Source organism: Saccoglossus kowalevskii, chromosome 10 (genome assembly GCF_978046115.1).
Source record: "Saccoglossus kowalevskii chromosome 10, keSacKowa6.1, whole genome shotgun sequence".
In the NCBI taxonomy this organism is placed as follows: Eukaryota; Metazoa; Hemichordata; class Enteropneusta; family Harrimaniidae; genus Saccoglossus; species Saccoglossus kowalevskii.
The window spans coordinates 34,640,837-34,662,983 of record NC_140650.1 but is presented as its reverse complement, the minus strand read 5'-3'; the positions used below and the strand labels follow the sequence as shown (position 1 = coordinate 34,662,983).

Below are 22,147 nucleotides of genomic sequence, written 5' to 3'. Positions count from 1 at the left end.
GTACAAAATTGTGTAGACAGGATTCCTGACGAGCTGTGCATCTGTGAATTGGGGCTAGGGGACATTAATCGACCAAATCAAGCACAAAATCACCGCCGTACGCCATGCGTAGAGACTTTAATACACCCGCTGTAGTACATCTATGAAAGAAGTCTTCTGTACGTAACGCAGCTATGGCTGAGTCACAGCATGAGATAAAACTCCTACTAATAGCTTACTTGCGCGATTTACACTTTTAATATATATTGTGCCGTGATAGGAAGAACATGGGGCTTTTAAAATGCTGCGAGTTTTTATTTTATCACAAGTGAATACAATTTTCAAATCTATCGACGCTTCATTAGGTCTAAACTAAACCTCTTTGCGTTCCCGACACTGGTTTATTAACGGCTCCCGCAGCGGACCTAAACAAAGACACTATTCTGCTAGCTTTGAATCGTGATTGTTTCAAAAATAACCATAAAATATAAATGCACCATGTCTCGTTATTATTCCAATTCAATTTTCTTTGCGATATTATCAAAAACAACTGCATCATATAGATGTATATAACCACAGTGACTGGGTACGCCAAGGAACGAAGCGTCTGACAATAAGAGAGAGATTGACATAAAATATATTGTTTTACTTTTTTATTATTTAAAAAGGCTTACAGTTAGAAAATATATATACACAAGCGTTATTCCTTATTCTAATGCAGTATGCCCGTTAACATTCAAATCAGACAAGTTTATATATAAACTCATTGAGATGCAAGTTTTTGTTTTCTTTATTAAAGCGCAGCTGAGTGAAATAAATTATGGTAGTTTGAAAATCACACAGTATTGACTTTGTATTCTGTCGGTAGAAATTGTGAACTAAATTCAGAAATATGAATATGTACAAAATAATTGCATCACCTACAATGGCATGAAGATATTGTACTGTCGATATTTAAATTCTAATTAATATATTTTTGCTTTGTTGCTATTCAAGGAGGCGAGAATCATGAGGTCAGGCGGGGTTCCTATCTTCTTCGATCAATTTGCCACGAACATTGATATTCATACGCCGAATTTGTGATGAAGGACTCTAGAAATTCGACGTCTTTGCGTCGATTCTGATTACACCCATTATACGCAGCAACGAATCCTCAGATTGACCAGACTTGAAAAGAAGAATCTGAGTGTTGGCACGCTTGACTGCGCATATATGATTCGCCGATTACTATAATATAACATGCCACTGTGCTCTATGAAGAGTTAAGAACTGAACAGTATAAATCGATTCATATTGTACATAATTATTCACTTTTGAGTCGGGTCATTCAAGTCCACATGCCGAGTAAAACAACGCCTTTTGACAAACACATATTGTGCATTATTATATGGCGGGTTTGTCAGTCAAAACATGCAAAGTTTTCCCCGAGTCTTGTTTCGGGAACTCTACTATTAATAATAATAATAGAAATAATATTTAATAATAATTAAATATATAATAATAATAATAATAATAATAACAGCAACAGCATTGATTCCATTGTTAGACTCCATGATCTTCAGTTATGTTCACTGGATAGACACTGCGCGTCATTTTCTGAAATCCGATTATCGTCAGAATCGATTTATAGGGACGACGAAAATAGACTAAGTTTTACACCCATTTCAATATGGCTACAGATTATTATCTCTATTTTGTCTGCTGTTGTCGGGATTTGCTGTTGATATGATGACCGATGGTGTTGTTTGATTCACTTCCCCCGTATCATCGTCACTAGAACACTCGCTGGAATCGTTATTACTTGAATCAAACCTTTCGTTCCCGTTACATTCAACAATTGTTCTTTCCCCAATGTCGGTTTTTTCATTGTTATCTTGTCTGACATGTGATTCTACATTCTTTTTATCAGTTCCGTTGCATTCAAGTTCACCCTCGCCATTATTTGGACAGTTCCCCTCTTTCTTCAGCTGTTCAGCCTGCCTTTGCTTAATAGTGTCAATATGTTTAGGACCACCGATTTTATGTTCTGCCGCTTCCGAGTTCGAGATACCGTCCTGTTTTTTCCACTTCGTTCTTCTGTTTTGAAACCAAATCTTCACCTTTTTGAACAAAAAAGTAACCAAAACGTTCCAATCAAATTTAGTATCGAGGTGATGCATAACTACTACAGCCTGCAGTTGACATAAAGTTCGAGGCAAGTACTGGTAACGCGCTAGGTCCAGCGTGGGAAAGGTCGTATAATAAAGAATGTGCTAAAACCAGAAGGTATATAAGGAATGATTGTATACCCTGTTTTATTACGGACATTTGTAGGAACAGCAAATTACACCATGGAATACATAACGAATATAACTGAGGTTAAATTATGTTTTGGTATATTCGGGAACTACGGTCCACGTGCTTATTTTTCTCAGGCTGATTTGCCTTATCCTTTGACCCAAATGAATACATCGGGGAATCACAATTACTCTTGGATAAACCGTATGCATTTTCAATTCTATTTAGTTTGTGTTTAATAACAACAGTAATTAATCTTTCTGGTTAATTAGTTATTTATTTACGACAAAATAGAGAAGTATCATATTATCATTAAAGAGCAAATATTCCGCTTGTCCTTTGGTGCATGTTTATGAGGCTTAATATTGCACAATTGGTGTGGACATTTGAACTGAAATGGACACAACGAACTATTTTGTCATAGAATAAAACTGTTTTTCATGAAACAGACATTGCACTTGAATGATTTGCTTTCATGGTTTATCCAATGATCAGTTGTTTTGATGAATTTTATACGCGAAACATGTTTTAAAAGCAAAACAAATGACCACAATAAGACATTTTGTTGAGTGTTTTGCTACAATAATTATTTTAAAAATTGGCGACTGTAGACTACAGTCCCAGCCCTGAGGCTGCCGATAAATTGTTATGCTTACATTAGCAATTTTCTAGCAATATTTCATGCGCGAATGTGCTATTTGCACTGTTGTAACGCGAAATTTGAGGAGTTATGTGTGTTGAAAATAACACATCACTTTAAGTCTACAACTATTTTTATTACATCCATGACACCCATCTAAATTCAATAGCTTGAGAACGGGCAGTAACTCGAGATTTGTGGCAAACACGTAAAAATAGTCCGAACGGCCTAGATGTCTTTATAGAAACTATGATGAGAGCCAGTTGTGCCTTTTTTTAATAATTGAATATAATTTAATGAATTAAATTTAATTGTTTACCTTATTTTTTTTTGTTTATTTAATTAATGAGTACTCTATGTTCACGCTTCTGAAATACACATTAAAATTTAAAATTTGTTTTCAAATTTTCACTTTTGTTTCAGATTCATTGTTTTATTAAACAGTAAAGTTGAATAATGTTCCATGTAATCTAAGTGAACACATCTCAATATATCTGTCGTTTCAAGTCAAAAATAATTCCGATGACGGAGAAGAAATGTTTACAATACTGCCACGGTCAGGGAAGGGTTCTGTGTTTGCGAATACTTTGGATCTAGGCGGAGCTAATTATTTTAAGTAAACTAACAATTAACGCATTAATTAATGTCGTCAAATCTTAAATGGGTCATTAGTGAAATAATATGTACATCTATGTGAAGTCTGTGAAAACAGTGTATACGGCATTAATGGCTCACCTGTGTGTCAGTTACGTTCAAGAGAGAGGCCATTTCTGCTCGCTCGCTTGCCGATAAATACTTCTTCACTTCGAACTGCCTTTCTAACTCGAATATTTGTCTTCCTGTGAACGTGGTCCGCGCTTTCTTTTTCTTTTTCTCGCTCCCTTCTTTGTCGTCTGATGTATCGTCAGAGTTACCGCTTTTCCGCTTGTTTCCCTTCGTAAGCTTCCCGTCGCCATTATTATCTATCGTATACAGAAGAGGTAACGAAAATTAACGTAAATAGTGTAGCTCTTTTCCATGGGGCAGTGAGATTGTTTTTAGGTGTGAATATTGCCCGATAAAACTGATTTTGCTGTCTGAATAAGCGTAATACATGGCCAGAGTAAACACTTCGATTGAATCGGCGGGCATGCATGGCTTTGTTAGTTTTCGACCCTGCAAACAAACACCAAACTTGCAAACAGGGAACTGAAAATGACTTTTGTAATTATAATGGCGTTGCATTTATAAGTCGAGACGTTATTTGAATGAGTGATCTTTCACGTCTGAATAATAGCTATTTGGGTGTACACCTGACACGTCCACGTTATCATACGTAAAGTGTGGGTATGATGCCGTTATAATGACCCATTATTTCCCTATTAACAGTTTAACCTTTTTGTACCTTGGTCAGCATTTGTTGTTACGCTCCCCTCGTCCGTTTCTCGGTCGCCTCCGCTTGTCTCACTCCCCGTTGAACAATCCAAAATATTCGCCGAAATATCAGACACTGTTTCGGTAATATCCCTCTCGCCGTTATCCGTGGTTCGCTTCTTTTCGGAGACGCCGTCTAGTGGCAGTGTGGGCGCTGGTTCTTGGTGTCGGTGTTTCGTCGTCAGACTTGTTTTTTCCTTGGGCGTCCGTACTGCTTCTTCGTTTCCGAGTATATTAGCGATGTAATACGGAGTGGGCCGTTTTGGGGGTTGTTCGTAGATATGTGGGTGCCATGTACCGATAGCGACGATGGAAGGGAAGTGCTTAATTACCCCGTTTGTCTCCATGGCCGCCTCGTGCATCATATGCCACCAGTCTGCCTGCACAACACACGTATCGCTACAGTTTGCCGTGGCTACAATTCTTAGACAGTCTATGGCTGTCGGTTCCTGCATGTAATAGCAGCGTTGAGATAAAACAAAATGTGGGTATATGATGCGCAGCTATTGATTCCTCACCGGCCAGCTCACGTAAAACGTGTGACTGCCTATATCATGTGTGTCCCTCAGTCGAAACAATACCAGGTATTAGCCTACACGCTCGATAACTACTGTTTTGCCACACACATGCATCGACCACAACTCCTTCTCTAGCTGCGGGAGGAGCTAGGTTTACCCCGGATCACTTGACACCACCAAAAAGACCGCTCAAGAAACGGTGAACAATCAAGCTCGAATTATTTGACACACTAAACAAATCAATAGAGCGATCGGAGCTCTGATAAGGGTAATTAAAGGCGGTTGTTGACAAGGGGGATAGGAGCTATCTGTGAAGCGCTGGCCCCATCGCGATATCGAATTCGTCGCCGATTGGGTGGTAGAAACTCTCTCAAACGGCGTACGCGGGCACTTAATGCGCCACACAATTGGTCAATTACGGGTAAATACACTCCTCGTGATTTATCATGCCTAATTTCTACTCTCTATTGTCAATCAATTTACGTTACATAGCAAAAGACGTCCCACTCCCCCTAATAGAGTCAAATTCACCAGTCATTGGGTGATTGATAGCAGCAGACTGCCAATTACAGACACCGACATAACCAGGGTCATGCGAAACAGCAACCGTTTTTTTATGGATTCGAAATGCTAACCTTTTAACAAAATATGGGCTCGGTCTTCTCTGTTACAGTCTGCTGGTGTATCATCACTCGTAGGTCGCTGCTTATCCAGACTTCTGCCAACGCTATATTATACCCCCTCGCGGGCTTGATAACAGTAGATAATGCAAAGTTCCTTAAGGGCAAAATCTAAGCAGTTTACAGCTGTCGTTTCCGTTTTCTTCAGAGCTTCGGCTCATAATGTCGGTGTAATAGGGGTAAAAGGAAAAATTTATTAGGAAATATTCCAAGTTGTCTTTAAAAACATTAAATGATTTGAAGAGAAACGTTGATTTTCACTCAAAATTTGAGTTACTGCTATGAACATAAAGATACTAAAATGCCCAGGGCTACTACACGGGCTTTGTAATACACCGAAATCTAGTCTGAACCGACATTGAGTCACGGTCAACACCCGCCATAAATGTATGCCGAAGTGGGATTCCTCTATATTAATGTCACGTTTAAAAGACATAATAGGGTAATTGATGAACTGATTTGTCGACTTGTGTTTTTAACCGATCCCGTATTGGTTGTCATTGGGGTCGACTTTCATGAAGCCCTATAACAGCATTTTAACGAGGTGCAGTTAAAGTACTTGCCGCGGCCTTTAGGTGTTAAATAGTAATTAAATGTGTACATACGGGGTGTTTTGTACACAGCCTAGCTCATTAGGTTATTTTTTATCAGGCTTCCCTGTCACACCGTGTAGATGCTTATCATTCCTTCCGCTGCCAATATAGCTATGTAAACGCGTCCAGACCCCCAGGCAAACACTATCATGACAACCAATAGAACTGAACGGGGACATGTGCAATTTTCAGTGGGGGAGACAGGGCTTACTTAATTCGGCAACCGTATAGACAAAATTGAGTAATGCCGCGGCGGGAGTCGGCGAAATTGATAGCAATCGTTGTTAGTCTGACCATTTATAACGACTCACACAGCCATAATCTGGCTGCGGACAGTTGTGTGCGAATGCGAGCATGTGAAACGAAGCACAGTAGCGCGCTTATTAAATTTGATTTAGCGAGAGGGTGACTCATGCATCCAACGGTGGAGGAGCAGTATAGCACCATTATCGTTATTCAGTGTCGTGTTGCTCTCTGATATAATTAAACAATCTCCCACCGTGCGTAGATTGTCAGCGCTTTCAGAAACCCGTATCTCGGCAAAGCTGGTTTGGCAAAGCAAACTGTCCACACTGTTCACCCCCAGGAATGCAATAGAGTGGTTCTCGTGTAGCTGCCAAGAGGTAGACTTTGGAACTGGCAAATTGATTATTAAGAGCGATAACTAAGTTGTCTTAATTGATGGCAGCCATTCACCGCCATTTAAGAGGTCGTTTGCACATTATTTGCCACACCGCGCTGATCCTTATCAGTGTTATTTCCACCTCCTTTGTTTTGCTTCATTGAGAAACACACTAAGGCGATTTTTCGGCGCATTCTGTACATCAATTGAACGGCTGGCCGAACAGACCCCATTAAATAAGTCGCCACTCCATTCTAACCGGCAAAGCCCCTGTTTATTCGAGGTGTCATTTACCGATCGACAGACCACTTAGTCAGAAAGAAATCCACTACTTTTGTAATAACTGCACTAGTAGATCTGCAAGTCAAACATATTGTTATTCGAACACGAGCACGCTCTATTGTGAACAATTAATGGAGCAGGGGATTGCAAAGCTTCGCTTTTCATTCACCTTTCTTCAGGTGAGCTAAACACTAAGTACTCGGTATTGGATGTCCTCGCCATGCATACTCAACTTCGAACTGCCGCAGCCAGTCTATCCAAATACATATGCTTTAAAAACTGTGTACCTCGGAGACCTCGGCTTTGGGTGTTACGACTTTAATATTTCTTAATACCGTAGTTAAAAAAAAATAGGCTTCGATTTTTCACAAGTGAAAAAAAAATTGTAATTTCTAGCAAAACAGAACTTGGAGTTCCTTCACGCCATCATGTTTCTGTTTTTTCTCATATGTAATCAACATTTTGTTGATTCAGTCCACGAAATGCTGTACTGAATGATCGAATACGCTTTCATTTGTGTCAGACGATGTGTTTGACATCTGTAACGATTCCCGCCAAGCCACAAACGATTTAAAAGACAGTTAGGGTTGATTTGAATATAGCGAGCAGTACGACGCCGACCGTGACGGATAGAGACTGGCAACTCACTAATAGCTAACATTTATACCCCGTTAATGATAATCATTTTTTCTCGCCAAATTTTAACGTCAACTTTTATTAAGTGATTTTCAGGACATGTTCCTACTCAGATGGGTTTGACGTGATGTGAAATTCCTTTTCAGAAATATCGGAAGTTGAACATTTATCATGGAAACTATTATATTTTGACGCGGAATTGGCTTATAACGAATGATTTGAGACCGACTAACAATACGTGGCTGTATCAGCTAACGCGCCATATATGCAGTCGAAATCCAAGTTGATGTAACAGCTAACTGTATTTAGGAACAATTATTACACCATGTGCAATGAATTATGGGATACATCCTATTTTATGTTTGCGTATTAAGTGTCAATGAATTTTTAAAAGGATGATTTTATCTTTCAATCTTCGACTGTATTTGAGTGGAAATCAATCTTGCTGATAGCAAGGTAAAACCACTAAATCCCTTCCAACGATTATTCATGAATATGAATACAATTATGGCTACAATGTGATTCACTTATAGAAACACGAACTACTCGTTACGTGAAAAGAATATCTCAAAGTCGCCGCAGCATGTTTTTTTTTTTTGAAACGCCAGTGATAGCTTAGGGGTTTTAAAAAATACCTAGGCGCCTAATGTTGGCAGACGACAACTGTAGAATGATTAGAAATGTTATCAAGCATGAGTCGAAAATAAGCGAACATACACGGCGTTTTGGAACGTCACAATCATCATATTGAATAGAAAATGTGATACAGGGTGCCCTGGTTGTCCGCAAATGATATCCCAATTTATGAAGAGAAAAGGAGCTGATCTGACAGGGGACCATTCATAAAGCACGTTAAATCGAGATATCATTGGGGAACCAGTTCGACACATGTTTGGAGTGACATACTGGCTTTGTTGCATGTAAACTTCCAATGTCAACTTTTGTCACTTCACACAAGATAAATACGTATAATTTCTTGCATATTTTATTAACCTGTCACCAATAGGTCAGTGATAGCTTAGGGGTTTTAAAAAATACCTAGGCGCCTAATGTTGGCAGACGACAACTGTAGAATGATTAGAAATGTTATCAAGCATGAGTCGATAATAAGTGAACATACACGGCGTTTTGGCACGTCACAATCATCATATTGAATAGAAAATGCGATACAAGGTAAAGCACGTCAAATCGAGATATCATTGGGGAACCAGTTCGACACATGTTTGGAGTGACATCCTTGCTTTGTTGCATGTAAACTGCCAATGTCAACTTTTGTCACTTCACACAAGATAAATACGTATAATTTCTTGCATATTTTATTAACCTGTCACCAATAGGTATTTATACAAATATATAATAATTAAAATGTGGTGGTTAGGTGTGCAAATATATTCATGCAACTTTGTCTACAGCGTCCTCGGTTCTACTAAAACCCAAATCACCGCTCACCAGAATTTATCGTTATAGGCTACAAAATGATTGTATATATTCACACTCAAACAACTAATAATACAAAAAATATGGATTCTTCATTACCATTTTTAATTTTTCATTCAAGCTCACATTCGTTGGTATTATCCAGATACATTATGGACAACAACAACATCAATAATTTGTCGAAGAATGACGACCCCTGACATTGCACGATAGAAGTGTAAGCAAACCTATCTGTCCTCCAAATCCTTTGGCTTAGCAAACAAAGTCATGTGACAGCCCAAGCGCAAAAAGTCATCTGCACGAATTAGTTGACGACTGAATAGTTGGGTAGTCCACTAATAGACCTATCGGTTATCTCAAGTAGTGACTTAAAGTAGACCCCCCAGAATCATGAATATTGTTAGGTTAGGTTTGATGCGCCCTAGAGAAAAGGTGTATTAGAAACAACTTTAACATTTTAACAGCGTGAAGTTAAATGATTATATTGACACAAATGTACAAATTAGTTGTTTCATTTAGAAATCTGATAACAACTGGTTTCGATTAGAAGCGATTCTGGCGAGTTCTTTGACAGTGTGGATGAATCATAGTAATAACACTGATTTGGTAACGATAACTAAAGGTTGTCAGGTAGTGAAATGAAATATATCACTGTCATGTGTCGTAGTTGACGAGTGAGATGCTATATAAAGCCATTATCGTATGTTGTTCATTTTAATTATCCCACTATGTCAAACGTGAATAGTCGAAGCAGCATAATGGGGATAATTTAGATTCAATACATAGTAATTTACAATGAAACCACTACAGTAATGTCGGCACAAAGTCGAACTAAAACCGTAACGATGGCACATAATCAAACCAATATAATAATGGTAACACATAATAAAAGCAATAAAGTAATCGTTACATATAATAATAGCAATATAGTAATGGTTACATATAATAAAAGCAATATAGTAATGGTTACACGTAATTAAAGCAATGTCGTAATTTCGACATTCAAATCAATACAGTAATATATATTGACACATAATAAAAGCAATAAAGTAATGGTTACATATAATAAAAGCAATATAGTAATGGTTACACGTAATTAAAGCAATGTCGTAATTTCGACATTCAAATCAATACAGTAATATATATTGACACATAATAAAAGAATATAGTAATGGTAACACATAATAAAAACAATATAATAATGGTTACACGTAATAAAAGCAATATAGTAATAGTAACACATAATAAAAGCAATATAATAATGGTAACACATAATAAAAGGAATATAGTAATGGTAACACATAATAAAAGCAAAATGATAATGGTTACACATAATAAAAGCAATATAATAATGGTAACATATAATAAAAGCAATATAGTAATGGTAACACATATTAAAAGCAATATAATAATGGTTACACGTAAAAAAAGCAAAATATTAATGGTAACACATAATAAAAGCAATATATTAATGGTAACACATAATAAAAGCAATATAGTAATGGATACACATAATAAAAGAAATATAGTAATGGTAACACGTAATAAAAGCAATATAGCAATGGTTACACGTAATGAAAACAAAATAGTAATGGTAACACTTAATAAAAGCAATATAGCAAATGATAACACATAATAAAAGCAATATAATAATGGTAACATATAATAAAAGCAATATAGCAATGGTTACACATAATAAAAGCAATATAGTAAATGTCACACAAAATCAAAGCAATATAGTAATGGTTACACATAATAAAAGCAATATAGTAATGGTAAAACATAATAAAAGCAATATAGTAATGGTTACACATAATCAAAGCAATATAATAATGGTAACACATAATAAAAGCAATATAGTAATGGTAACACATAATAAAAGCAATATAGTAATGGTAACACATAATAAAAGCAATATAATAATGGTAACACATAATAAAAGCAATATTGTAATGGTAACACATAATAAAAGCAATATAGCAAATGATAACACATAATAAAAGCAATATAATAATGGTAACATATAATAAAAGCAATATAGCAATGGTTACACATAATAAAAGCAATATAGTAAATGTCACACAAAATCAAAGCAATATAGTAATGGTTACACATAATAAAAGCAATATAGTAATGGTAAAACATAATAAAAGCAATATAGTAATGGTTACACATAATCAAAGCAATATAATAATGGTAACACATAATAAAAGCAATATAGTAATGGTAACACATAATAAAAGCAATATAGTAATGGTAACACATAATAAAAGCAATATAATAATGGTAACACATAATAAAAGCAATATTGTAATGGTAACACATAATAAAAGCAATATAGTAATGGTAACACATAATAAAAGCAATATAATAATGGTAACACATAATAAAAGCAATATTGTAATGGTAACACATAATAAAAGCAATATAGTAATGGTAACACATAATAAAAGAAATATAGTAATGGTAACACATAATAAAAGCAATATAGCAATGGTCACAAATAATGAAAACAATATAGTAATGGTAACACATAATAAAAACAATATAGTAATGGTCACACATAATAAAAGCAATATAGTAATGGCAACACATAATAAAAGCAATATAGTAATGTTCACACTTAATAAAAGCAATATAGTAAAGGTCACACATAATAAAACAATATAGTAATGGTTACACATAATGAAAACAATATAGTAATGGTAAAACATAATAAAAGCAATATAGTAAAGGCCACACATAATAAAAGCAATATAGTAATGGTAACACATAATAAAAGCAATATAGTAATGGTAACACATAATAAAAGAAATATAGTAATGGTAACACATAATAAAAGCAATATAGCAATGGTCATACATAATGAAAGCAATATAGTAATGGTAACACATAATAAAAGCAATATAATAATGGTTACACATAATAAAAGCAATATATTAATGGTAACATATAATAAAAGCAATATAGTAATGGTAACACATAATAAAAGCAATATAATAATGGTAACACATAATAAAAGCAATATAGTAATGGTCACACATAATAAAAGCAATATAGTAATGGTTACACATAATCAAAGCAATATAATAATGGTAACACATAATAAAAGCAATATAGTAATGGTAACACATAATAAAAGCAATATAGTAATGGTAACACATAATAAAAGCAATATAATAATGGTAACACATAATAAAAGCAATATTGTAATGGTAACACATAATAAAAGCAATATAGTAATGGTAACACATAATAAAAGCAATATAATAATGGTAACACATAATAAAAGCAATATTGTAATGGTAACACATAATAAAAGCAATATAGTAATGGTAACACATAATAAAAGAAATATAGTAATGGTAACACATAATAAAAGCAATATAGCAATGGTCACAAATAATGAAAACAATATAGTAATGGGAACACATAATAAAAACAATATAGTAATGGTCACACATAATAAAAGCAATATAGTAATGGTAACACATAATAAAAGCAATATAGTAATGTTCACACTTAATAAAAGCAATATAGTAAAGGTCACACATAATAAAACAATATAGTAATGGTTACACATAATGAAAACAATATAGTAATGGTAAAACATAATAAAAGCAATATAGTAAAGGCCACACATAATAAAAGCAATATAGTAATGGTAACACATAATAAAAGCAATATAGTAATGGTAACACATAATAAAAGCAATATAGTAATGGTAACACATAATAAAAGCAATATAGTAATGGTAACACATAATAAAAGCAATATGATAATGATTACACATAATAAAAGCAATATAGTAATGGTAACACATAATAAAAGCAATATAGTAATGGTAACACATAATAAAAGCAATATAGTAATGGTAACACATAATAAAAGCAATATAGTAATGGTAACACATAATAAAAGCAATATGATAATGATTACACATAATAAAAGCAATATAATAATGGTAATGCATAATAAAAGCAATATTGCAATGGTTGCACATAATGAAAACAATATAGTAATGGTAACACATAATAAAATCAATATAGTAATGGTAACACATAATAAAAGTAATATAGTAATGGTAACACATAATAAAAGCAATATATTAATGGTAACACATAATAAAAGAAATATAGTAATGGTAACACATAATAAAAGCAATATAGCAATGGTCATACATAATGAAAGCAATATAGTAATGGTAACACATAATAAAAGCAATATAATAATGGTTACACATAATAAAAGCAATATATTAATGGTAACATATAATAAAAGCAATATAGTAATGGTAACACATAATAAAAGCAATATAATAATGGTAACACATAATAAAAGCAATATAGTAATGGTCACACATAATAAAAGCAATATAGTAATGGTTACACATAATAAAAGCAATATAATAATGGTAACACATAATAAAAGAAATACAGTAATGGTAACACATAATAAAAGCAATATAGCAATGGTAACACATAATGAAAACAATATAGTAATGGTAACACATAATAAAAGCAATATAGTAATGGTCACACATAATAAAAGCAATATAGTAATGGTAACACATAATAAAAGCAATATAGTAATGTTCACACATAATAAAAGCAATATAGTAAAGGTCACACATAATAAAACAATATAGTAATGGTTACATATAATGAAAACAATATAGTAATGGTAAAACATAATAAAAGCAATATAGTAAAGGTCACACATAATAAAAGCAATATAGTAATGGTAACACATAATAAAAGCAATATAGTAATGGTAACACATAATAAAAGAAATATAGTAATGGTAACACATAATAAAAGCAATATATTAATGGTAACACATAATAAAAGCAATATGATAATGATTACACATAATAAAAGCAATATAATAATGGTAACGCATAATAAAAGCAATATTGCAATGGTTACACATAATGAAAACAATATAGTAATGGTAACACATAATAAAAGCAATATAGTAATGGTAACACATAATAAAAGTATTATAGTAATGGTAACACATAATAAAAGCAATATAGTAATGGTAACACATAATAAAAGCAATATAGTAATGGTAACACACAATAAAAGCAATATGGTAATGGTAACACATAATAAAAGTAATATAGTAATGCTAATACACAATAAAAGCAATATAGTAATGGTAACACATAATAAAAGCAATATAGTAATGGTTACACATAATAAAAGAAATATAGTAATGGTAACACATAATAAAAGCAATATAGCAATGGTCACACATAATGAAAACAATATAGTAATGGTAACACATAATAAAAGCAATATAGTAATGGTTACACATAATAAAAGAAATATAGTAATGGTAACACATAATAAAAGCAATATAGCAATGGTCACACATAATGAAAACAATATAGTAATGGTAACACATAATAAAAGCAATATAGTAATGGTAACACATAATAAAAGTAATATAGTAATGGTAACACATAATAAAAGAAATATAGTAATGGTAACACATAATAAAAGCAATATAGCAATGGTCACACATAATGAAAACAATATAGTAATGGTAACACATAATAAAAGCAATATAGTAATGGTAACACATAATAAAAGCAATATAGTAATGGTAACACATAATAAAAGCAATATAGTAATGTTCACACATAATAAAAGCAATATAGTAATGGTAACACATAATAAAAGCAATATGATAATGGTAACACATAATAAAAGCAATATAGTAATGGTTACACATAATCAAAGCAATATAATAATTGTAACACATAATAAAAGCAATATAATCATGGTAACACATAGTAAAAGCAATATAGTAATGGTTACACATAATCAAAGCAATACAATAATGGTAACATATAATAAAAGCAATATAGCAATGGCTACACAATAAAAGCAATATAGTAATGGTTACACATAATAAAAACAATATAGTAATGGTTACACATAATAAAAGCAATATAGTAAAGGTCACACATAATAAAAGCAATATAGTAATGGTTACACATAATAAAAGCAATATATTAAAGGTCACACATAATCAAAGCAATATAATAATTGTAACACATAACAAAAACAATATAGTGATGGTTACACATAATCAAAGCAATATAGTAATGTTAACACATAATAAAAGCAATACAGTAATGGTAACACATAATAAAAGCAATACAGTAATGGTAACACATAATAAAAGCAATATAGTAATGGTAACATATAATAAAAGCAATATAGTAATAATAACATGTAATAAAAGCAGTATAATAATGGTAACACATAATAAAAGCAATATAATAATGGTAACATATAATAAAAGCAATATAGCAATGGTTACACAATAAAAGCAATATAGTAATGGTTACACATAATAAAAGCAATATAGTAATGGTAACACATAATAAAAGCAATATAGCAATGGTAAAACATAATAAAAGCATTATAGTAATGGTTACACATAATAAAAGCAATATAATCATGGTAACACATAATAAAAGCAATATAGTGATGGTTACAAATAATAAAAGCAATATAGTAATGGTAACACATAATGAAAACAATATAGTAATGGTTACACATAATAAAAGCAATACAGTAATGGTAACACATAATAAAAGCAATATAGTAATGGTAACATATAATAAAAGCAATATAGTAATAATAACACGTAATAAAAGCAGTATAATAATGGCAACACATAATAAAAGCATTATAATAATGGTAACATATAATAAAAGCAATATAGCAATGGTTACACAATAAAAGCAATATAGTAATGGTTACACATAATAAAAACAATATAGTAATGGTTACACATAATAAAAGCAATATAGTATATGTCACATATAATAATAGCAATATAGTAATGGTTACTCATATTAAAAGCAATATATATAGTAATGGTAATACATAATAAAAGCAATATAGTAATGGTTACACATAGTAAAAGCAATATAGTAAATGTCACACATAATAATAGCAATATAGTAATGGTTACTCAAAATAAAAGCAATATATATAGTAATGGTAATACATAATAAAAGCAATATAGTAATGGTTACAAATAGTAAAAGCAATATAGTAATGGTTATACATAATAAAAGCAATATAGTAAATGTCACACATAATAATAGCAATATAGTAATGGTTACTCATAATAAAAGCAATATATATAGTAATGGTAATACATAATAAAAGCAATATAGTAATGGTTACACATAATAAAAGCAATATAGTAATGGTAACACATAATGAAAACAATATATTTATGGTAACACATAATAAAAGCAATATAGTAAAGGTCACACATAATAAAAGCAATATAGTAATGGTAACACATAATATAAGCAATATAGTAATGGTAACATATAATGAAAACAATATATTTATGGTAAAACATAATAAAAGCAATATAGTAATGGTAACACATAATAAAACCAATATAGTAATGGTAACACATAATAAAAGCAATATAATAATGGTAACACATAATAAAAGCAATATAGTAATGGTAACACATAATGAAAACAATATATTTATGGTAAAACATAATATAAGCAATATAGTAATGGTAACACATAATAAAAGCAATATAGTAATGGTAACACATAATAAAAGCAATATAGTAATGGTAACACATAATAAAAGCAATATAGTAATGGTTATACATAATAAAAGCAATATAGTAAAGGTCACACATAATAAAAGCAATATAGTAATGGTAACACATAATAAAAGCAATATAATAATGGTTACACATAATAAAAGCAATATAGTAAAGGTCACACATAATAAAAGCAATATAGTAATGGTAACACATAATAAAAGCAATATAGTAATGGTTATACATAATAAAAGCAATATATTAATGGTTACACATAATAAAAGCAATATAGTAATGGTAACACATAATAAAAACAATATACTAATGGTTACACATAATAAAAGCAATATAGTAATGGTAACACATAATAAAAGCAATATCGTAATGGTTACACATAATAAAAGCAATATATTAATGGTAACATATAATAAAAGTAATATAGTAATGGTAACACATAATAATAGCAATATAGTAATGGTAACACATAATAAAAGCAATATAGTAATGGTAACACATAATAAATACAATATAATAATGGTAACACATAATAAAAGCAATATAGTAATGGTATATAGTAATGGTTACACATAATAAAAGCAATATATTAATGGTAACACATAATAAAAACAATATAATAATGGTAACACATAATAAAAGCAATATAGTAATGGTATATAGTAATGGTTACACATAATGAAAGCAATATATTAATGGTAACATATAATAAAAGCAATATAGTAATGGTATATAGTAATGGTTACACATAATAAAAGCAATATATTAATGGTAACACATAATAAAAGCAATATAGTAATGGTATATAGTAATGGTTACACATAATAAAAGCAATATATTAATGGTAACACATAATAATAGCAATATAGTAATGGTAACACATAATAAAAGCAATATAGTAATGGTAACAAATAATAAAAGCAATATAGAAATGGTAACACATAATAAAAGCAATATAGTAAAGGTCACACATAATAAAAGCAATATAGTAATGGTTACACATAATAAAAGCAATTTAATAATGGTAACACATAATAAAAGCAATATAGTAACGATAACACATAATGAAAACAATATAGTAAAGGTAACATATAATAAAAGCAATTTAATAATGGTAACACATATTAAAAGCAATATAGTAAATGGTTACACATAATAAAAGCAATACAGTAATGGTCACACATAATAAAAACAATATAATAATGGTAACACATAATAAAAGCAATATAGTAATGGTAACATATAATAAAAGCAATTTTATAATGGTAACACATAATAAAAGCAATATAGTAATGGTAACACATAATAAAAGCAATATAGTAAAGGTCACACATAATAAAAGCAATATAATAATGGTTACACATAATAAAAGCAATATAGTAATGGTAACACATAATAAAAGCAATATAGTAATGGTTACATATAATAAAAGCAATATAGTAATGGTCACACATAATAAAAGCAATATAGTAATGGTAACACATAATGAAAACAATATATTTATGGTAACACATAATAAAAGCAATATAGTAAAGGTCACACATAATAAAAGCAATATAGTAATGGTAACACATAATATAAGCAATATAGTAATGGTAACATATAATGAAAACAATATATTTATGGTAAAACATAATAAAAGCAATATAGTAATGGTAACACATAATAAAAGCAATATAGTAATGGTAACACATAATAAAAGCAATATAATAATGGTAACACATAATAAAAGCAATATAGTAATGGTAACACATAATGAAAACAATATATTTATGGTAAAACATAATAAAAGCAATATAGTAATGGTAACACATAATAAAAGCAATATAGTAATGGTAACACATAATAAAAGCAATATAGTAATGGTTATACATAATAAAAGCAATATAGTAAAGGTCACACATAATAAAAGCAATATAGTAATGGTAACACATAATAAAAGCAATATAATAATTGTTACGCATAATAAAAGCAATATAGTAAAGGTCACACATAATAAAAGCAATATAGTAATGGTAACACATGATAAAAGCAATATAGTAATGGTTATACATAATAAAAGCAATATACTAATGGTTACACATAATAAAAGCAATATAGTAATGGTAACACATAATAAAAACAATATAATAATGGTAACACATAATAAAAACAATATAATAATGGTAACACATAATAAAAACAATATAGTAATGGTAACACATAATAAAAGCAATATAATAATGGTTACACATAATCAAAGCAATATAATAATGGTAACATATAATAAAAGCAATATAGTAATGGTAGCACATAATAAAAGCAATATAGTAATGGTAACACATAATAAAAGCAATATAGTAATGGTAACACATAATAAAAGCAATATAGTAATGGTAACACATAATAAAAGCAATATAGTAATGGTAGCACATAACAAAAGCAATATAGTAATGGTAGCACATAATAAAAGCAATATAGTAATGGTAACACATAATAAAAGCAATATAGTAATGGTAGCATATAATAAAAGCAATATAGTAATGGTAACACATAATAAAAACAATATAATAATGGTAACACATAACAAAAGCAATATAGTAATGGTAACACATAATAAAAACAATATAATAATGGTAACACATAATAAAAGCAATATAGTAATGGTAACACATAATAAAAGCAATATAGTAATGGTAACACATAATAAAAGCAATATAGTAATGCTAACACATAATAAAAGCAATATAGTAATGGTTACACATAATAAAAGCAATATATTAATGGTAACATATAATAAAAGCAATATAGTAATGGTAACATATAATAAAAGCAATTTAATAATGGTAACACATAATAAAAGCAATATAGTAACGATAACACATAATGAAAACAATATAGTAAAGGTAACATATAATAAAAGCAATTTAATAATGGTAACACATAATAAAAGCAATATAGTAATGGTAACACATAATAAAAGCAATATAGTAATGGTAACACATAATAAAAACAATATAATAATGGTAACACATAATAAAAGCAATATAGTAAGGGTAACATATAATAAAAGCGATTTAATAATGGTAACACATAATAAAAGCAATATAGAAATGGTAACACATAATAAAAGCAATATAGTAAAGGTCACACATAATAAAAGCAATATAGTAATGGTTACACATAATGAAAACAATATAATAATGGTAACACATAATAAAAGCCATATAGTAATGGTAACATATAATAAAAGCAATTTAATAATGGTAACACATAATAAAAGCAATATAGTAACGATAACACATAATGAAAACAATATAGTAAAGGTAACATATAATAAAAGCAATTTAATAATGGTAACACATAATAAAAGCAATATAGTAATGGTAACACATAATAAAAGCAATATAATAATGGTTACACATAATAAAAGCAATATAGTAAATGGTTACACATAATAAAAGCAATACAGTAATGGTCACACATAATAAAAACAATATAATAATGGTAACACATAATAAAAGCAATACAGTAATGGTAACATATAATAAAAGCAATTTTATAATGGTAACACATAATAAAAGCAATATAGTAATGGTAACACATAATAAAAGCAATATAGTAAAGGTCACACATAATAAAAGCAATATAATAATGGTTACACATAATAAAAGCAATATAGTAATGGTAACACATAATAAAAGCAATATAGTAATGGTAACACATAATAAAAGCAATATAGTAATGGTAACACATAATAAAAGCAATATAGTAATGGTTACACATAATATAAGCAATATAGTAATGGTAACATATAATGAAAACAACATATTTATGGTAAAACATAATAAAAGCAATATAGTAATGGTAACACATAATAAAACCAATATAGTAATGGTAACACATAATAAAAGCAATATAATAATGGTAACACATAATAAAAGCAATATAGTAATAGTAACACATAATGAAAACAATATATTTATGGTAAAACATAATAAAAGCAATATAGTAATGGTAACACATAATAAAAGCAATGTAGTAATGGTAACACATAATAAAAGCAATATAGTAATGGTTATACATAATAAAAGCAATATTGTAAAGGTCACACATAATAAAAGCAATATAGTAATGATAACACATAATAAAAGCAATATAGTAATGGTAACACATAATAAAAGCAATATAGTAATGGTAACACATAATAAAAACAATATAGTAATGGTAACACATAGTGAAAGCAATATAGTAAATGGTTACACATAATAAAAGCAATATAATAATGGTTACACGTAATAAAAGCAATATAGTAATGGTAACACATAATAAAAGCAATATAGTAATGGTAACAGATAATGAAAGCAATATAGTAATGGTAACACATAATGAAAACAATATAGTAAATGGTTATACATAATAAAAGCAATACAATAATGGTTACACGTAATAAAAGCAAGATAGTAATGGTAACACATAACGAAAACAATTTAGTTATGGTAACACATAATGAAAACAATATAGTAAATGGTTACACATAATAAAAGCAATATAGTAATGGTTACACATAATAAAAGCAATATATTAATGGTAACACATAATAAAAGCAATATAGTAATGGTCACACATAAAAAAAGCAATATAGTAAAGGTCACACATAATAAAAGCAATTTAGTAAATGATAACACATGATAAAAGCAATATAGTAATGGTAACACATAATGAAAACAATTTAGTAATGGTTACACATAATCAAAGCAATATAGTGATGGTTACACATAATAAAAGCAATATAATAATGGTAACATATAATAAAAACAATATAGTAATGGTAACACATAATAAAAGCAATATAGTGATGATTACACATAATAAAAGCAATATAATAATGGTAACATATAATAAAAACAATATAGTAATGGTAACACATAATAAATGCAATATAGTAATGGTAACACATAATAAAAGCAATATAGTAATGGTAACGCATAATAAAAGCAATATAGTGATGGTTGCACATGATAAAAGCAATATAGTAATGGTTACTCATAATAAAAGCAATATAGTAATTGTAACATATAATAAAAACAATATAGTAATGGTAACAGATAATAAAAGCAATATAGTAATGGTTACTCATAATAAAAGCAACATAGTAATGGTAACACATAATGAAAACAATTTAGTAATGGTAACACATAATAAAAGCAATATAGTAAATGGTAACACATAATAAAATCAATATAGTAATGGTTACACATAATAAAATCAATATAGTAAATGGTAACACATGATAAAAGCAATATAGTAATGGTAACACATAATAAAAGCAATATAGTAATGGTAACACATAATAAAATCAATATAGTAATGGTTACACATAATAAAAGCAATATAGTAAATGGTAACACATGATAAAAGCAATATATAAATGGTAACACATATTAAAAGCAATATAGTAATGGTAACACATA

General features: G+C 29.9%; 1 protein-coding gene across 1 annotated transcript; it reads right to left on the bottom strand.

Moving 5' to 3' along the window:
• Positions 1-617: 617 nt before the first annotated feature.
• On the bottom strand, positions 618-5,084 carry LOC102804764 (uncharacterized). The gene is made up of 3 exons (XM_006824407.3): positions 4,281-5,084; positions 3,632-3,858; positions 618-2,078 (listed from the first exon to the last, which is right to left on the bottom strand). The coding sequence occupies exons 1-3, from the start codon at positions 4,762-4,764 to the stop codon at positions 1,653-1,655; spliced, it is 1,137 nt and encodes a 378-aa protein (XP_006824470.1). The 5' UTR covers positions 4,765-5,084; the 3' UTR covers positions 618-1,652.
• Positions 5,085-22,147: the final 17,063 nt, after the last annotated feature.

Coding starts and splice junctions, on each gene's coding strand:
- LOC102804764 (XM_006824407.3), bottom strand. CDS start 4,764: ATGCAGGAACCGACAGCCATAGACTGTCTAAGAATTGTAGCCACGGCA. Junction 3,859..4,280: donor AACAACAAATGCTGACCAAG/GTACAAAAAGGT, acceptor TGTATACGATAG/ATAATAATGGCGACGGGAAG. Junction 2,079..3,631: donor TGAACGTAACTGACACACAG/GTGAGCCATTAA, acceptor TTGTTCAAAAAG/GTGAAGATTTGGTTTCAAAA.